The 20753-nt window shown below is 44.3% G+C and overlaps 1 protein-coding gene across 3 annotated transcripts; it reads left to right on the top strand.

The window, feature by feature from the left end:
* Positions 1–89: 89 nt before the first annotated feature.
* Positions 90–19264, top strand: tango2 (transport and golgi organization 2 homolog (Drosophila)). 3 transcript variants are annotated; one of them, XM_058374513.1, is made up of 9 exons: positions 90–227; positions 1016–1145; positions 5264–5352; positions 6981–7100; positions 7592–7706; positions 14481–14548; positions 14995–15142; positions 18199–18303; positions 18455–19264. In XM_058374513.1, the coding sequence occupies exons 2-9, from the start codon at positions 1090–1092 to the stop codon at positions 18573–18575; spliced, it is 822 nt and encodes a 273-aa protein (XP_058230496.1). In that variant the 5' UTR covers positions 90–227; positions 1016–1089; the 3' UTR covers positions 18576–19264. The 3 variants fall into 3 exon arrangements, with proteins under 3 accessions (XP_058230496.1, XP_058230495.1, XP_058230497.1); XM_058374512.1 differs by having other exon boundaries at positions 14992–15142; XM_058374514.1 differs by lacking the exons at positions 90–227; positions 1016–1145; positions 5264–5352 and adding an exon at positions 5408–6347 and having other exon boundaries at positions 14992–15142.
* The last annotated feature ends 1489 nt before the right edge of the window (positions 19265–20753 follow it).

The following is a 20753-nucleotide window of genomic DNA, read 5'->3' as shown; positions in this document are numbered from 1 at the left end:
TAAATGTATAAAACATGACGGGACAAATCTTCTTCACAGAGCTTTAAATCTTCAAATTGGAGTTCTTTCAGCATCGCCCTGAGTTATTATCTGTCTACGAGGATTCGTGTCGCGGCAACTGGCAACCCTAAGCCATCCGTGCACTTGTTGTTTTACGGACTTCATTTCCGCTTTAGCATTTCCTACGTCCTGTCGCCATGAAGTGATCACTAACACCACATGGATTCGTGAGTATCTTTTCACCAACACGGTCATTCTACTGACCTCACCGGACACACTGGACTCGTTTAAAAAATAAAAACGCACGCGCCGGAAAAAGCACAGATTAGCCTAGCGTTTCAAAAAAGCGGACTAGCCGTCTGACAGCGGCGGTGTTCCAAACCGAGTGTGCTCCCTTATCTGAGTGCACTACACCGGGCTTGAGATAGAGTGGCTCGTGCACGCTACCTAGTGCCCTATATAATGATTAGGGCGCGATTCAGCCAGTGTCAAACTACTGGAGCAGATAGAATTATGAGGCATAAAATAGTTTTATATATATATAATTCGATTTATAAGTATAGCTAGTTAGCGACTGCGTGTGTGTGTGTTTTGATCTCTGGAGCCCTCAGTGTAGGACATGGATCATTTCTTCTGTAGTGTTTATTTACATGTTTATAAGCCAGCAGTGAAGTGATTTAGTTTCACTTTGAGGTGTGTGTGTGTGTTATTAAATGAAAGCTCATAGAGGTAGAGATCACGCTATTTATCTTGTCACACTGTCACGTGTCTCATGATGATGATGATGATGATGATGATGATGATGGGAGCACAGCTAGAATGGAGTTTATAAGAGAAATGTGAAAGCTTGTCTTATTGTCTTGTCTTATTAAACTCAGGCGCTGGTAAAGGAAATACCGTTTATAGCTGCTATAACGTAAGTGAGAACAGGAAGTAGGAGTTGATCCGTCACGCCCCGGCTCCCGTGTTGTAACCTCGTAAAATCCCAGGCTTTCTGTTCCTCTTCACTTCCCAGCACTTAGCGCTGCGTTCTCCACTCACCTGCTGCTGCGACACAGACAGACGGCTCGGCCCGAGCGCGACCTCCTCATGTGCATAATCTTCTTCAAGTTTGACCCCAGGCCTGCGTCCAAAAACGCCTACAGGTGAGCGCCACGCTTTCCTTGTTTTTAAAATCGTCATGACGACCTGTTTCCTGAGACTTGTTTCTCTTCAAGCCTTTGAAGTGTGTTTGTCCTTAAAAACCCATGTTTACAAAGAGTCTGATTACAGAAGAATGAACATCACACACACACACACACACTGATGAAACTGGGTTAAGGCGTGACCCTTTCCACAATTCCAAGCTCTAAGAGAGGCACAAACTCGTCTCTCAGCTGTGTGAAACGTCTCTTTTCAGATCATTTTCCCAAACTCCATCATCTACACTTTAACCCTAGTGTTTAATCTGTTGCTATGGCGATACTAGAGACACCAAGTAAGCTGAATGACTGAAGGGGAAAGGACGACTGTATAATAAAGAAAAGGCTCCTTTGGTTGTGGGATCATTTCCACTGTCTCTCTTTATCTCCATATGAACCTTTGATTCGTCTCACAAGATAAAGGTTTATGGAAAAATTGCGAAACTGAGTATTCTCCACGTCCACAAACAGATAAAAGGAATTTGTTGTTATTTGAGGTTTATAGACAGTCAGGAATCAGTGTTAAAGCTTGGATAATCTTCATCATCATGAAGCATGTAAAGCTTGTTCTTCTTCAGGAGGGAACTGAGAACTTCTTCTTCATGTTCTGCCATGCCCGCTATAAACTTCTGGCAGCGGGACATTATCACGCTGCTCCGTCTTTAGGTTCTGCCGGAGCTGTTATCAGCCGCCGCTGCGGGGACGAACTTTAATTAACGCAGCAGATAAGAAGGTAAAGCGGCGAGATTGATACTGCTGCATGTCTCGCTAGTCACAAATCAATTGAAGGACATTCAGCTGTTTGTTAGCAGAGTTTTTATGACTGCGAGTGTACAAGTCTCTATATGAAACTGCTTCCCTTTTTTTTCCTTCTTGTGCAAATTTCCTTCCATCTCTCAACCTCCGTCATTCATCTCAGCATGTCATTCCTTCTCTTTCACACGTTCTCCCTCTGTTTTGTTCCCCTTCTCTCTCTCTCTCTCTCTCTCGCTCTGATTGAGGAGGTGATTTCCGTCTCTGTGCTTTCATGGTCCAATCTAATTTTCTTCAGCCAGCAGAAAGGAGCGAGTTGTTCTCAGATTGAGAGCCGTGGCCCTCCGTTTCCAAACGCATCTTTGGGAGTGAAATGAAATGGAGCGGAACAGATGGAGGTGGCATTAATAGACTTGATGTCATCCAGCACATCAGCTCCAGATACATTATAGCTCTGAGCAGCAGCTTCCACAAACTGCTTTTATTTAATCACTCATCAAAAATTCATACAGCTTTAAGATATATGATATACTTGATGGATATAAAGACCACGCCTTCTTCACTGAGACTGATGGGTATAAAGACCACGCCTTCTTCCCTGGGACAGATGGGTATAAAGGCCACGCCTCCTTCACTGGGTCTAACGGTATAGAGGCCACGCCTCCCTCACTAGAACTGATGGGTATAGAGGCCACACCTCCCTCACTAGAACTGATGGGTATAAAGCCCCCCTTAATTGGTTCTGATGGGTATAGGGGCCACACCTCCCTCACTAGAACTGATGAATATAGAGGCTACACGTCCCTCACTTGGACTGATGGGTATAAAAGCCACGCCTCCCTAACTAGAACCGATGGGTATAGAGGCCACACCTCCCTCACTTGGACTGATGGGTATAAAGGCCACTCCTCCCTCACTAGAACTGATGGGTATAGAGGCCACAACTCCTTCACTTGGACTAATGGGTATAAAGGCCACACCTCCCACATTAGAACAGATGGGTATAAAAGCCATGCTTCTCTCAATAGAACTGATGGGTATAGAGGCCACACCTCCCTCATTAGAACTGATAGGTATAGAGGCCACACCTCCCTCAATAGAACTGATGGGTATAGAGGCCATGCCTACCTCACTTACACTGATGGGTATAAAGGCCACACCTCCCACATTAGAACGGATGGGTATAAAAGCCACGCCTCCCTCAATAGAACTGATGGGTATAGAGGCCACACCTCCCTCAATAGAACTGATGGGTATAGAGGCCATGCCTCCATAACTCGGACTGATGGGTATAAACGCCACACCTCTTTCATATGGGTTTTGATGGGTGTAAAGGCCACGCCTCCCTCAGTAGAACTGATGGGTATAGAGGCCACACCTCCCTCATTAGAACTGATGGGTATAGAGGCCACACCTCCCTCATTAGAACTGATGGGTATAGAGGCCACATCTACCTCACTAGAACTGATGGGTATAGAGGCCACATCTACCTCACTAGAACTGATGGGTATAGAGGCCACGCCTCCCTCAATAGAACTGATGGGTATAGAGGCCACGCCTCCCTCAATAGAACTGATGGGTATAAAGGCCACGCCTCCCTCAATAGAACTGATGGGTATAGAGGTCACGCCTCCCTCAATAGAACTGATGGGTATAGAGGCCATGCCTCTATAACTCGGACTGATGGGTATAAAGGCCACTCCTCCCTCACTAGAACTGATGGGTATAGAGGCCACAACTCCTTCACTTGGACTAATGGGTATAAAGGCCACACCTCCCACATTAGAACGGATGGGTATAAAAGCCATGCTTCTCTCAATAGAACTGATGGGTACAGAGGTCACACCTCCCTCAATAGAACTGATGGGTATAGAGGCCATGCCTCCATAACTCGGACTGATGGGTATAAACGCCATACCTCTTTCGTCTGCGTTTTGATGGGTATAAAGGCCACACCTCCCTCATTAGAACTGATGGGTATAGAGGCCACACCTCCCTCATTAGAACTGATGGGTATAGAGGCCACACCTCCCTCAATAGAACTGATGGGTATAGAGGCCACGCCTCCCTCAATAGAACTGATGGGTATAGAGGTCACACCTCCCTCAATAGAACTGATGGGTATAGAGGTCACACCTCCCTCAATAGAACTGATGGGTATAGAGGCCATGCCTCCATAACTCGGACTGATGGGTATAAACGCCACACCTCTTTCGTATGTGTTTTGATGGGTATAAAGGCCACACCTCCCTCATTAGAACTGATGGGTAAAGAGGCCACACCTCCCTCATTAGAACTGATGGGTATAGAGGCCACACCTCCCTCAGTAGAACTCATGGGTATAAAGGCCACACCTCCCTCAATAGAACTGATGGGTATAGAGGCCACACCTCCCTAATTAGAACTGATGGGTATAGAGGCCACATCTCCCTCAGTAGAACTCATGGATATAAAGGCCACGCCTCCCTCAATAGAACTGATGGGTATAGAGGCCACACCTCCCTCAGTAGAACTCATGGGTATAAAGACCATGCCTCCCTCAATAGAACTGATGGGTATAGAGGCCTTGCCTCCTTCACTTGGACTGATGGGTATAAATGCTACGCCTCCTTCATATGGGTTTTGATGGGTATAAAGGCCACGCCTCCCTCATTAGAACTGATGGGTATAGAGGCCACACCTCCCTCATTAGAACTGGTGGGTATAGAGACCACATCTACCACACTAGAACTGATGGGTATAAAGACCATGCCTCCCTCAGTAGAACTGATGGGTATAGAGGCCACGCCTCCCTCAGTAGAACTGATGGGTATAGAGGCCATGCCTCCTGAACTCGGACTGATGGGTTTAAATTCCATGCCTCCTTCATATGGGTTTTGATGGGTATAAAGGCCACACCTCCCTCAGTAGAACTGATGGGTATAAAGGCCACACCTCCCTCAGTAGAACTAATGGGTATAGAGGCCATGCCTCCTGAACTCGGACTGATGGGTTTAAATGCCATGCCTCCTTCATATGGGTTTTGATGGGTATAAAGGCCACACCTCCCTCAGTAGAACTAATGGGTATAGAGGCCACGCCTCCCTCAATAGAACCGATGGGTATAGAGGCCATGCCTCCTTCACTCGGACTGATGGGTATAAACGCCACGCCTCCTTCATATGGGTTTTGATGGGTATAAATGCCACGCCTCCTTCATGGGGTCTGATGGTTATAAAGGCCATGCCTCCCTCACTTGGACTCACCCCGTACTGTATCTGTATCCTGTCGTCACTCCAGCACTGTTAATGTTCTTTTCTGGTCATCTGCCTCTCTGTATTCCTCTGCAGGCTTATTTTGGCGTCGAACAGAGATGAGTTCTACAGCAGGCCGTCCAAAGCTGCCGACTGGTGGGGCAGTGGTAAAGAAATCCTCAGCGGTAAGAGGGCAGTCATGTGACTTTGATCTTTGATCATCTTTATTTCATCTGCGCAGTCCACGACATACATGCATTAACACACGAGTAAATGATGAATTCACAATTTATGAATAGGTGACTGGATCCTAATCAACTAAGCATAGATCTAAGCGTAGATAGCTTACATCGAAAAGTATTTAATAACGTATTAAATAATATTAATAAAGTATAATAATAATAAAAAAATCCTCCTGAATGAATTTCACAGCTCTACACAGCGTCCCAGTCCTGCAGTGTCCACCCCCCCCACCCCCCTCTAACACTAGAGCTTGTAACATCATAAAATAAGCGTGGAGCTGAATTAAAAATCAAACGCACTCTTATTGTGTCCTCTCACTCAGGTATGAGCCGCTTCATCCGCTCGTTTCCATGTGAACCAGCTTCCTTCACGGAGGAGCTGTGCGCACTTCATTATTCGTGTTCTCTCAGTGACGCCTGTTGCAGGAGAAAAGCAGCTGTACGAAAAGACAAAAGGAGGTCTTTGAAGCCAGATTTTAAGGGAAAATCATCTCAGCGGTTGAGCTTGGCTTCATACACAAGTCTGAAATGTAGAGAATATATAATAGGGAATGTTAACCAGATTGCACAAGGAGGCGTGTCTTAAAAACGGCGTCTTTCATAGATGTTTATCATAGCGTGGAGCTCAGACTCCGAGTCAGTGAGGAAACCGGCTCTGCCTCCGGGCTGTGAGGGAGGTCTGGGGTGTGTTGTTGTTCACTGGCCTCTGTTTGTGCTTCTAATCACGGGGTCAGTGACCGACAAGGGCCTTTAATTGATGGGTGCTTTTATGCGAGGTGACGGAAATGAAGTGCGGCGCAGGGGAGGGGGAAGTGGGGTGTGTGTGTGTTATCTGCTGCAGGAGGGACAACGGGATGAATGTTGATGCAGAGCGACGCAGGACACGGAGCCCACGGGATTCTCAGGCGACGTGACCGGCTTCAAGAAACCGATCTAACGTAACAGGAGCCACCTACAGCCACACAGATTTACACTCAACCTCCAGATTACACCAGTTTTAAAGTGATTTGTATTGTATCATGCTCAGTGATGAAGGTCCCAGAGTCTTCCTCAAGCTGTACACTTGAAACTATACAATCTGGAGTAGAATAATTTAAAGAAATCGTATCTCACTGTGATTTGAATAATCCCATGTGCAGGCCACGTAGGGAAAAATCACTGTTAGAAATTTATCCTCTTATATTAAACAAAATAAATGTAAAAAAAATAATAATAATAAATTGAAATATGTATTATATTTTATTTTAATGTATAAAAATCTTTTGAATTTTTTTTTAATTCAGAGAAATGTTGATATTTCTTATATGCAAGAAAATATTTTAAATATACTTCTATAAAGAAGGAAAAAATAAAAATGATAGAAAAAAATGGTAGAAATTTTAAAAAACAAATTGGAATTCTTTGAAGGAAATGAGGATTATTTTATGTTTTGCTCAGATGGATGAGGATGATGATGATGGAGCTACACTTTTGATGATGATGATGATGAAGATGGAGCTACACTTTTGCTTCTTCTGTACAAGCTAGGACACAGAAATAATGTAACACATGTTATTGTGTGTGGTCATCAGGTTTGGATATGGAGGAAGGGAAGGAAGGCGGGACCTGGCTGGGAATCAGTAAACGAGGAAAACTAGCAGCTCTGACCAATTACCTGGAACACAAGAACAACCCGGATGCCCTGGGGAGAGGTGAGGGTTCTCTGGTTCTCACGGGGGAAGTGTGTATCAGGGGATTTTTGTGACTCTGGGAATTGAATAGGAAAATCTTTGTATTAAAATTGGATATCAAGTTTGAATTTCATTTGTATAGAGAGCAGATGGACGAAATATTGCTCTTCCAAATTCAAACCATCCAGATGTGGCTTTGTAGAATACTGTCAGTGCTAATTTGTCTGCGAATAACACACACACACACACACGTATGAAAGTGTGTGAGTGAGTGACCAGCTTCCAGTTAATGATTTTTATTGGAGGACACGGCTCACGCTGGCGACGCTGCTGAAAAAGTGAAATCGACTCGCAGCGTTTTATTGACTGATGCCGGTGTGTGTGTGTTGATACAGTGAGCTCAGTGTAATGCTATTAGATTATGAGAACGCTTTCTTTTAGATAAAGTGTCTTGTTATATATCCTTGACAGATAAAAGCACGCTCCTGTTGGTTTCTTGGTGTTGTTCTCAGGGTTTTTGCTGTCGAATTACTTGACGGAGAACGTGGAAAGCTTCTCGTACCTGCGCAAGGTGGCGTCTGAGGGTCAGCTGTACAACGGCTTCAACCTCCTCACCGCTGAATTCAGGTAACTGTGGTGTGTGACTCTTGTTATAGATTCCCCTTTAACCCTTAAAGGTGCAGGTTCAAATATAGACATAAAAAGCTTAATCTGTGGCTTTGGGACTGACCTCCAGTCCAGAATACTCATCTTGGGGCACAAGATGACATCCTGGGGGCGGAGCTTCGTGAACATTGGTAGAGTGGAGTTTGAAGGGGGCGGGATTAAGAAGGAAAAAAAATTTAAATATCAAACCCACCGACTGAAGCTAATCTCGAAAAGCTTGACTAATCGTACTGAATGCACCTTTATAAAATAGTTTCCTTTCATTTCATCCCAGTTTCTCTCTCTCTCTCTCTCTCTCTCTCTTTTGGTAATGTGGGATAGAGCTATAAAAGAAGTGATTATGTCTGATCTCAAAGGTCTGATCCATTGATCTGGCCACCTGCTCTCTCCGCTCTTCCTAGAACTGGATGGACTTTAAGATGCCTGTTTAGAATTCAGCTCCACAGCTGTTCCTTCCAGCACACCGTGCCCTCGGAGGCTTTGTGGGCTCTTTGTTACAGTCAGGTTTGGAGTTTAAAGCGGTGATTCCAGCAGACATGGCTGTGGGATTGTGGGATTCGAGCGTTGAAACGTTGGCTGAAAGGCTGATGGATGGAACGTAGTGTAACAGAGGCATCAATTGAAATGATTCATTTAAGATCATCAGGCGGCAGCCGGCTGAACCAGGAAGCTGTGCTTAGCTGGAAAGTTTGTGAAATTGGGCAGTGAGTCGTACGGGCAGTGATCCAACACAAGGCTGCTCCAGTACTGAGAGAAATCTGAACAATGTCTGGACTGTACACTTGAGCAAAGACAGCACACTTCCCTGAATTCACCCCACACACTTACTCACATTAATTCCACACACTTACTCACAGATTCGTTTAAGACACTTTTTTCAAATCAGTGTTTTCAAAGTCCACTGATTACCAGAATTAACAAAAAACCAATCACTGATCACCAGCATTCACAAAGACTAATCAACTGATCAACCATCGTTCCCATTGGCCAATCACTGATCACCAGCATTCCCAAAAACCAATCATTGATCACCATCATTCCCAAAGACCAATCACTAGGTGCGTTTACATGGATACTTTTTAATCAGATTGGACTGAATTCTGACGGATTGACGAATCTGATCGCAGCGTTTACATGAACGCAGTATAAAGTAATCAGATTATGTGCGTTTACATGTCACATGATTAGAATTGGATTAGATCTTTTGACATGCGCACAGTCCACGAAAACATCCGTACGTCATACGTCATTCGTATCAACATCCGTACGTCATACGTCATTGCACATGCGCAGAACTTTCCAGGAACATACTCCATCCGATTAAGTGTTTACATGTCCTCTTGATCGGACTAAAAATGGTTTAAACCATCCGATTTGAAATTTTAACTGGATGTGGCAAATTCCATCCGATTGACATGTTTACGACACTTTTTTAATCTGGTTGTGCTTCATGTCCATGTAAACGCACCTACTGATCAACAACATTCCCAAAGACCAATCACTATTTATCAGCATTTCCAAAGACTAATCACTGATTACCAGCATTCCCAAACACCAACCACCGATCACTAGCATTCCCAACAGCTAATCCCTGATCACCAGCATTCCCAACAACCAGTCAATGATCATCAGCATCCCCAAAGACTAATCACTGATCACCAGCATTTCCAAAGACTAATCACTGATCACCAGCATTTCCAAAGACTAATCACTGATCACCAGCATTCCCAAAAACCATCACTGATCACCAGCATTTCCAAAGACCAATTACTGATCTCTAGCATTCCCAACAACCAAACACTGATAACCAGCATTCCCAACAACTAAACACTGATTGCCATTTTTCCATTGATTAATCCCTGATCACCATTGTTCCCATTGGCCAATCACTGATCACCATCATTCCCAAAAACCAATCATTGATCACCATCAATCACTGATAACCAGGATTCCCAACAACCAAACACTGATTGCCAATCAGACCAATCAGTAAAGAACAGCGTTCCCAACAACTAATCACTGATTGCCATTGTTCCACTGACCAATCCCTGATCACCATCGTTGCCATTGACTAATCAGTGATTTACCAGCATTCTCAAAGACCTATCAGTGATCACCAGCATCCCCAACAACCAATCACTGATCACAAGCATTCCCACTGACCAATCACCAATCAACACTGATCACAAAGACCAATCACCATCCTTCCCAAGAACAATGTCTAATCACCAGCATTCCCATTGACCAATCCCTGATCAGCACTTGATTGTAGATGAAAACACTGGGGTCACTGAGGACAAAGCTGTCGGGCTCTTTGGATCTAATATGTTCTGCTTAATCCCTTTATTTATTATAACCATCTGAGCAATGAAAACCAACCTTTCTTTTTAAATACCATGTGACTGTAGCAGACTGGTTACTGAGCGATTAGCCTCCTGCTCTGGACAGTGATGCATGCAGCCATGATCTCATTGGAAACATGAGTGCAGAGATTTCATCCCCAAATCAATAGGAGCTTCCTGCAACCGGAGAGGCTTTTTCTATCTGAATAAAGAGATTCATTTTTCATCCTGGCCTCCTTCAGTGCTGCAGCAGATGATGACCGTTTGCTGTGATGGACACAGCCGATAAACATTCCTCATATACTTTAGGCTTGATAGCGGAGAAGAGGGACTCCACGCTGCTACAGTGAGCAGTAAATCAGATTCATGTTAATAGGAAACGAGTAAAGCGCGCTGGACGATCAGTCACACAGACATATTTAATGATCTTTTGCGTCTAGATTGGACTGTCCTGCTCGTGAGCGCTTATCAGCTGCTCTCTGACCTTCAGCAATGTGTTCCTCTCGGTCAGGAGGGACTTTCCAGGAGATAAGCTGGAACAAGATAGCGCAGGCGATGATAAGGTTTCACACGCTCTCTGTTCGCCTGGCATGGTTTAAACAATAGTGAGGAGTCGTTCACAAAGCAGTCACTTTAAAATGACTCCTAATGCATCCCTATGTATGTATGTATGATCTGGAAATATATATATAAATATATATATACACACACTATATTGCCAAAAGTATTCGCTCACCCATCCAAATAATCAGAATCAGGTGTTCCAATCACTTCCATGGCTACAGGTGTATAAAATCAAGCACCTAGGCATGCAGACTGTTTTTACAAACATTTGTGAAAGAATGGGTCGCTCTCAGGAGCTCAGTGAATTCCAGCGTGGAACTGTGATAGGATGCCACCTGTGCAACAAATCCAGTCGTGAAATTTCCTCGCTCCTAAATATTCCACAGTCAACTGTCAGCTGTATTATAAGAACGTGGAAGTGTTTGGGAACGACAGCAACTCAGCCACGAAGTGGTAGGCCACGTAAACTGACGGATGCTGAGGCGCATAGTGCGAAGAGGTCACCAACTTTCTGCAGAGTCAATCGCTACAGACCTTCAAACTTCATGTGGCCTTCAGATTAGCTCAAGAACAGTGCGCAGAGAGCTTCATGGAATGGGTTTCCATGGCCGAGCAGCTGCATCCAAGCCATACATCACCAAGTGCAATGCAAAGCGTCGGATGCAGTGGTGTAAAGCACGCTGCCACTGGACTCTAGAGCAGTGGAGACGCGTTCTCTGGAGTGACGAATCGCGCTTCTCCATCTGGCAATCTGATAGACGAGTCTGGGTTTGGCGGTTGCCAGGAGAATGGTACTTGTCTGACTGCATTGTGCCAAGTGTAAAGTTTGGTGGAGGGGGATTATGGTGTGGGGTTGTTTTTCAGGAGCTGGGCTTGGCCCCTTAGTTCCAGTGAAAGGACCTCTGAATGCTTCAGCATACCAAGACATTTTGGACAATTCCATGCTCCCAACTTTGTGGGAACAGTTTGGAGCTGGCCCCTTCCTCTTCCAACATGACTGTGCACCAGTGCACAAAGCAAGGTCCATAAAGACATGGATGACAGAGTCTGGTGTGGATGAACTTGACCGGCCTGCACAGAGTCCTGACCTCAACCCGATAGAACACCTTTGGGATGAATTAGAGCGGAGACTGAGAGCCAGGCCTTCCAACATCAGTGTGTGACCTCACAAATGCGCTTCTGGAAGAATGGTCAAAAATTCCCATAAACACACTCCTAAACCTTGTGGACAGCCTTCCCAGAAGAGTTGAAGCTGTTATAGCTGCAAAGGGTGGACCGACGTCATATCGAACCTTATGGATTAGGAATGGGATGTCACTTAAGTTCATATGCGAGTCAGGGCAGGTGAGCAAATACTTTTGGCAATATAGTGTGTGTGTGTGTATGTGTATATATATATATAGATAGATAGAGATGTTGGAGGTTTCATGGCTAAATTTGACCAATCTTCATTGATTGCACATTCAACCAGTAAGAGCAGAGTGTGAAGGTTTAATTAGCAGAGTAATAGCACAGTTTTGCTTAAAATATTGCAATGCACACAACATTATGGGAGACATATCAGAGTTCAAAAGAGGACAAATTGTTGGTGCACGTCTCGCTGGCGCATCTGTGACTAAGACAGCAAGTCTTTGTGATGTATCAAGAGCCACGGTATCCAGGGTAATGTCAGCATACCACCAAGAAGGACGAACCACATCCAACAGGAGTAACTGTGGACGCAAGAGGAAGCTGTCTGAAAGGGATGTCCGGGTGCTAACCCGGATTGTATCCAAAAAACATAAAACCACAGCTGCCCAACTCACTGCAGAATTAAATGTGCACCTCAGCTCTCCTGTTTCCACCAAAACTGTCCGTCGGGAGCTCCACAGGGTGCAATGTACATGGCCGGGCTGCTATAGCCAAACCTTTGGTCACTCGTGCCAATGCCAAACGTCAGTTTCAATGGTGCCAGCAGCGAAAATCTTGGGCTGTGGACAATGTGAAACATGTATTGTTCTCTGATGAGTCCACCTTCACTGTCTTTCCCACATCTGGGAGAGTTACGGTGTGGAGAAGCCCCAAAGAAGCGTACCACCCAGACTGTTGCATGCCCAGAGTGAAGCATGGGGGTGGATCAGTGATGGTTTGGGCTGCAATATCATGGCATTCCCTAGGCCCAATACTTGTGCTAGATGGGCGCGTCACTGCCAAGGACTACCGAACCATTCTGGAGGACCATGTGCACCCAGTGGTTCAAACATTGTACCCTGAAGGTGGTGCTGTGTATCAGGATGATAATGCACCAATACAAACAGCAAGACTGGTGACAGAGTGGTTTGATGAACATGAAAGTGAAGTTGAACATCTCCCATGGCCTGCACAGTCACCAGATCTAAATATTATTGAGCCACTTTGGGGTGTTTTGGAGGAGTGAGTCAGGAAACGTTTTCCTCCACCAGCATCAAAATCCCTCTGGCCACTGTGCAGGACTTGTATCTGTCATTCCCAAGACGAATTGATGCTGTATTGGCCGCAAAAGGAGGCCCTACACCATACTAATGAATTATTGTGGTCTAAAACCAGGTGTTTCAGTTTCATTGTCCAACCCCTGTATATATAATATATATATATATATATATATATATATATATATATATATATATTATATATACAGGGGTTGGAGTTCCTCCACCAGCATCACGTAGTGACCTGGTCACTATTCTGCAAGAAGAATGGCTCAAAATCCCTCTGGCCACTGTGCAGGACTTGTATCTGTCATTCCCAAGACGAATTGATGCTGTATTGGCCGCAAAAGGAGGCCCTACACCATACTAATGAATTATTGTGGTCTAAAACCAGGGGTTTCAGTTTCATTGTCCAACCCCTGTATATATAATATATATATATATATATATATATATATATATATATATATAATATTTGTTCCTCTGAGGAATTTCTGTGATTTAATAAAATATTATATTACAATTTTATTAGCTAATATATTTATATATTTATTTGTCCACTCCTGATATTATGTGTGCTGATTTTTTACAGATTATTTTAAAGCTTTTAAAATAAAATAAATCTTTTTATTTTGCATTGTTTATTGCAAATAGTTGTCAGAATTTCTCCACATGATTTCCCCCAATTTCTCCCCAATTTCCTTGAAGTCTTCCAGCTCATAACAAATGCCCAGATTTCTCTAGAAGAAAGAATCGATTCAGTACTAAAAACGATTCAGCTTTTTTTCATTTGACTCGCCTATGTTCGATGCAGTGTAATGTTATTTTAGTCATTGTTCCTCGTTAGAAGATCTTCATTCAACAATTTCACTCACATTCTGGCAAAGAAGAATGTCTGCTAGTCAAACAATTGGTAACATTATCCAGAAGATGTAAATGAATCATTTAGGAGTCAACTCTTTTGAACATGCTGAGTCATTTGATCTGACTCGGTGAAAAGATTCGGAATTTCCATTGCCAAAGTAAACAGCAGGACAGAGCTGCTAATGAAGGAACATTGTTTACAGATTAATTCCTTCCTCTTCCGCATACACTTTGTGTAATAGTTAGCGTGAACGCTGTATGCGCTAATGAATCGTTTGAATCTAACTCTTCACAGGTTTCTGTGACCCTGTGATATCTGACCTCTGTGTTTCTCATTATCAGTGCTGACGCTGATTAGCACGTTAGTGACCGTCCTCACTGTCCATCGTCTGTGTGCTTCGTCGGTGTACTGCGGCGGTTCCAGTGTTCTGTGAAGATTAATGGACTTTATAATGGCGCTAAATTGTGTGTTTAGTGTTTGCTAATTGTGTTTCATCTCTCTGTGTCGCCCAATGCAGAGCCAGTGAGGACACGATGTGTTACTATGGAAACAGGGGCAGTCCGGAACCTGTGCGCCTCAAAGCGGGTTTGTTCTGTTCCTCTATGGGTGCTCACACACACGCGCGCCTTGAATCTCAATTAAACACTTAATTTAGTGTAGAATACTGTTCTACACACACACCTTGAATTGTACAGTAGTGGCTTGGTGTATAATGTTATTAGTACACACACACACCTTGAATTGTACAGTAGTATACACACACACACACATTCACACACACACATATACACCAAGCCACTACTGTACAATTCAAGGTGTGTGTGTGTGTAACATTATTAGTACACACACACACACACACCTTGAATTGTACAGTAGTGGCTTGGTGTATAATGTTATTAGTCCACACACACACACACACACACACTCTCTTACTTTAGTCTAGCACTTTAGTCCCATATGACAGAAATGCAAGAGTGTGAACAAGGAGGACAAAGTGGTGTGTATGTGTGTGTGTGTGTGTGTTTCAGCAGGAATCTATGGTCTCAGTAACTCTCTGTTAGACACTCCCTGGAGGAAGATGCAGCACGGTAAACAGCGCTTCAGCAGCGTGGTGGATAAAACACTGCCCCCTGAAGGCCTGGTGCAGGAGCTGCTACAAGTCCTCAACGATGAGGAACTGTGAGGATCCTGTCTCTCTCACCGTCTGTCTGTCTGTCTCACCGTCTGTCTGTCTGTCTCACCGTCTGTCTATCTGTCTCACCGTCTGTCTATCTGTCTCACCGTCTGTCTGTCTGTCTGTCTGTCTCACCATCTGTATGTCTGTCTGTCTGTCTGTTAGCTGTAACTATAAAGATAACTGTTTATTATGGCTGAGCGATAACGCAGAGGAATCGTCTGATAAACGAATGAGCTTCACACACTTCTTACACACACACACACACACAGTGTGTTAGTCTGTTACACACACTATATTCCATGTCATGTTTCTGCTCATCATTTAGTCACACGCTTACATTTCACTTACATACTGAAATGTACATACTCTCTCTCTCTCTCTCGCTCTCTCGCTCTCGCTCTCGCTCTCTTTCTCTCTCTCTCTCTCATTCCTCTGATCCATCACTTTAATCTTTTGGCTCTCCGGGCGGAATGCAGGAGCGTGTATCAGAAAGTGATTTCAGAGGATCTTTAAAGCGGCGGTTTGTGAGTTTTATAAGCCGTGGTTTGAGTCCTAAGGTTGATTAATGAACACCTCGTTCCTGCAGCAGATCGCATCTGTCTGATCATCGGCAGAGTACAAATTTCACCCGATCTGTCTCTCTTTCACACACACTCACACACACACACACACACACACACACTGGTAACATCGCTCTCTCCATCTGCGCCTCATTATAGCTAAACAAACGCTGACGGCTGCGAGCCATTGGAGTGTTGACTCCATGTTTTGTGTGGACTGGATGGAGTAAATGGAATGTTGATGAGGTGTGTGTGTGTGTGTGTGTGGATACATTATTAACTGATGTATTGCTCATAATGAGTTTCAGAAATGGTTCCCGTTCCTCCTCCATGCCCTAACACACACACACACACACACACACACAGACACTTTAGCTTTTTTTTCTGAGCTGGATATCATGTTATCAGGTGTGTTAAAAAAAAGTCTTAGGAAATTAATACATGAGAGGAACATGAGTGGAGTGTGCTTTCTTTTCCTAACCCTAAACCCTAACCCCTAATCCTAAACCCTAACCCTTATCTCTAAATCCCTAACCCCAGACCCTTACCCCTAAACCCCAAACTCTAACCCCAAACCCTTACCTCTAAACTCCAAACCCCAAACCCTTACCCCTAAACCCCTAACCCTTACCTCTAAACCCCTAACCCCAAACCCTTACCTCTAAACCCCAAACCCTAAACCCCTAACCCCAAACCCCTAAGACCAAACCCTAATCCCAAACCCTTACCCCTAAACCCCAAACCCTTACCCCTAAACCCCAAACCCTAACCTCTAAACCCCTAACTTTAAACCCCAAACCCTTACCCCTAACCCCAAACCCTTACCTCTAAACCCCAAACCCTAAACCCCTAAGCCCAAACCCTAAACCCCTAAGCCCAAACCCTAAACCCCTAAGCCCAAACCCTTACCCCTAAGCCCAAACCCTTACCCCTAAGCCAAAACCCTTACCCCTAAGCCCAAACCCTAAACCCCTAAGCCCAAACCCTAAACCCCTAAGCCCAAACCCTTACCCCTAACCCCAAACTCCTAAGACCAAACCCTAACCCCAAACCCTTACCTCTAAACCCCAAACCCTTACCTCTAAACCCCAAACCCTAACTCCAAACGCTTACCTCTAAACCCCTAACCCCAAACATTTATCCCTAAACCCCAAACCCTTACCTCTAAACCCCAAACACTTACCCCTAAACCCCAAACCCTTACCTCTAAACCCCTAACCCCAAACTCTTACCTCTAAACCCCTAACCCCAAACATTTATCCCTAAACCCAAACCCTAACTCCAAACGCTTACCTCTAAACCCCTAACCCCAAACCCTTACCTCTAAACCCCAAACCCTTACCTCTAAACCCCAAACACTTACCCCTAAACCCCAAACCCTTACCTCTAAACCCCTAACCCCAAACTCTTACCTCTAAACCCCTAACCCCAAACCCTTACCCCAAATCCCAAACCTTAACCCCTAAACCCTTACCCCTAAACCCAAACCCTAACCCTAACCCCTAATAATACAAATGATTTCTAATACTGTTTGTTTACAGTAGAGCAGATGAGGTACAATGGTGACCTCAGAGCTCAGATTAGAGGGATTTCATTTATATTGTTGTTCTATATTTGTTAGAGGAAGCCTGTTATAATATCAGCCCATCAACTGCAGCAAAAAAAGATCAAATATATAATGGCTTTAATATTTGAGCTGATTTACTGCTGCAGTTATTAATTTGCCTTGATTTCACTTCTATGAGTGAAAGCTCTCTCGAGGCCTCTAATGACAGAATCATTACAATCCCATTCTCCCATCAAACAGAACACTTAGCATTTTCTCCCCTTCTCGTCTTCGGGCTCAGGAAAAGGACGTTCAGTGAGCTTGAAGCACTGTAACCGTGAGCTGATGTTCTTCCTGATGTTCACGATGTGATTGTTGATCTCATTATTCTGAACAAATCCAGGCCTGAATCCCTGCTGCTTCAAGTGCGCCCTCTTTCCCTCAGAGATAATGAGCCTCACACTGCAGGGAGATTCATGTTCAGTCCTGCTAGAAAAGTCCACTCTGGTCATCACTACTGTTGTTTAGAGATTCTTCTCTGTTATTTACTATCTGTCCTACATGATGATATATATATATATAGATATATATATATATATATATATCTATATATATATATGATGAACACTGATCACTGGAGACAGCCTCTGGGGGAGGAGTTACTGAAACTCATGATGCTGAGTCATATCACTGCACATGGAAATTCATTCTCTCTCTCTCTCTCTCTCTCTCTCTCTCTCTCTCTATCTATCTATATATATATGTATGTATATATATATCTGTCTGTCTTTCTTTCTATCTATCCCTCTCTCTGTCTGTCTCTGCTTCTGTCTGCCTGTTTCTCTTTCTCTCTCTCTCTCTCTGTCTATCTCACACTCTGCCTCTGTCTGTCTCTCTCTCTCTTTCTCTCTCCATCTCTCTATTTCTCTCTCTCTCTCTCTCTCTCTCTCAGAAACACACCTGACCCCATGCAGGAGAGTCAGGGTGAAGGCTACCACAAGGACTGGCTTAGAGCTCTGTCTGCTGTGTGTGTGCGTGCTCCGGGTTACGGCACCAGGTTGTGTATATATATATAATATAATATAATATATAATAGAATTATTCCATTTCTATCTTGTGAGTCTGTGAAAGCTGTAAATCAGAATGTTGGTGAATTCCTCCATGGTGTGGTGTAAAAATCTGCATTCCGGTCTCGCTGTGTGGTTCAGGACCAACACCATCATCCTGATCGACAGCGAGGATAACGTCAGCTTCACCGAGCGCACCATGCTGAACTGTGATGTCACCCAGTGGAGCACACGATCCTTCCAGTTCAAGCTGCAGGAATGAGCGTGCCTCGCCTCAACTCACCTCACCTCGCCTCGTCCCTCCTCGTCCGCTGCCACTCGTGCCTTCCTTCACTTCCATTTTACTCTCTGACTTTTCCTACTCCAGCTGAAGGGAGGGGTTTTTAACTGCAGTTTTCTTCCAGCGAGCATCTGGGTGTAGTTTGGTGATTCTGAATCTGAGGCACCGTCGCACCTGACCCTGAACCTCACGTCTGTGGTAGTGTTGAAGTTGCACTGAATGTCATTTTTGGCCATGTTTTAATAGAACTACTATTTATCAGTAGTGACGTGAGGCTTGTGTAGTGAAGGCTTTCTGCCAAAGAAACCAGACTTTTTCTTGTTAATGAGGAGTTTAGTTTCTTTAGTAACCTGCTGAACATGACAGTCTAGAAATAGTTCAGCTCAGCTCTAGCACAACTCAGGAACTGCACATCATGTACGGAGCGCCGATCACCACAATAAACTCTCTTCACCTTCCATTACTCAGAAACTGTGTGTTGGACATGGCAGGGATTGACTCTTCCCTGGAGGTTTAGCATCATTTGTATTAATCTGACTTTTGCTAGGTAGTTACAGGATGTTTGTATTTAGGCACACCTCTGTACTAGGCATCATTTCATGCCAAAAAAAAATCTACTCACACAACATGCACTAATCCCCAAAAATAAATAAACATTTCCTACACATAAAGCTGTAGCATGTTTTCAAAGAGATACTGGGCCTGTAGAATGCCTGACTCCAGGAGCAAGTCTGACCAATCCCAGTCACTCCCACTACAAGTCTGACCAATCCCCATCAATCCCCGCAGCAAGTCTGACCAATCCCAATCACTCCCGCAGCAAGTCTGACCAATCCCAAACACTCCCACAGCAAGCGTAACTAATCCCAAACTCTACAGTAGAAGGCAATCGTGATCATTCCCCCAGTATGTTTAACCAATCCCGATCACTCCTGCAAAAGACTTGACCAATCCTCATCAGTCCTGTAGATGGCTTGACCAATCCCCATCACTCCCGTAGAAGGATTGCCCAATCCTGTTAACTCCAGTAGGTTTGACCAAATCTAACCAATCCCAATCGCTCCCACAGCAAGTCTGACCAATCCCAAACACTACAGTAGAAGGCATTCTCGATCATTCCGCCAGTATGTTTAGCCAATCCCAGTCACGCCAGTAGAAGGTTTGACCAATCCTGTTCATTTCCATAGAACACATTTGACTAATGCCGATCACTCCTCCGGAAAGTTGACCACACTCCTACACTCTCCTGCAGAAAGTTTGAGCAATCCACTTGGCTACTGACCGGCAATCTAGCTCATTCACCCAGTATGTTTAACGAATCATGGTCACTGCTGTAGAAGACTTGACCAATCCTGATCACTCCAGTAGTAGACTTGACCAATCCCCATCACTCCAGTAGAAGGTTTGACCAATCCCCATCACTCCAGTAGAAGGTTCCAGTGAACAGTTTGGGGATGACCCCGTCATGTTCCAACATGACTGCACACCAGTGCGCAAAGCAAGGTCCATAAAGACATGGATGAGTGAGTTTGGTGTGGAGGAACTTCACTAGAGAGAAGTCCTGACCTCAACCCCATAGAACACCTTTGGGATGAATTAGAGCAGAGACTGCAAGTCAGGCCAGAAGTTTTGGGACGTCTGCCTTTACATGTACATGAATGTAATATGGAGTTGACCCGCCCTTTGTAGCTATAACAGCTTCTAATCTTCTGAGAAGGCTTTCCACAAGGTTTAGGAGTGTGTTCATGGGAATTTTTGACCATTCTTCTAGAAGCACATTTGTGAGGTCAGGCACTGATGCCTCGTTGGACAAGAAGGTCTGGCGCACAGTCTCCATTCTATTGCATGATGAAATGAATAGAATTTCAACATTAACTTAAGACTGGCACTGGGTCTGAGTCACTGGGTCAAAAAACACTCATTAAAATGGCAGTTCCATAGCTGGGGGGGATTGGGCATTAGGCTCTGACATCAGGCAACATTTTCAGGACAAAAGCTACACTGGACCTCATCAGATTTGATGGAGTGCATCACATGAATCTGGTTTTCCATCATTAGAAGTTTTGAAGTGTTTCTCGCTTTGTCTTCTTCATTTTCTGACCTTGAATGACTGACGACTTCCATCAATTAGTCAGATGAAAAGACACTGAATCTTTTGAT

This window comes from Hemibagrus wyckioides, linkage group LG22 (assembly GCF_019097595.1).
Source record: "Hemibagrus wyckioides isolate EC202008001 linkage group LG22, SWU_Hwy_1.0, whole genome shotgun sequence".
Lineage (NCBI taxonomy): Eukaryota > Metazoa > Chordata > Actinopteri > Siluriformes > Bagridae > Hemibagrus > Hemibagrus wyckioides.
Note: the sequence above shows the minus strand (reverse complement) of the source record. Positions and strands in the feature narration are given on the sequence as shown.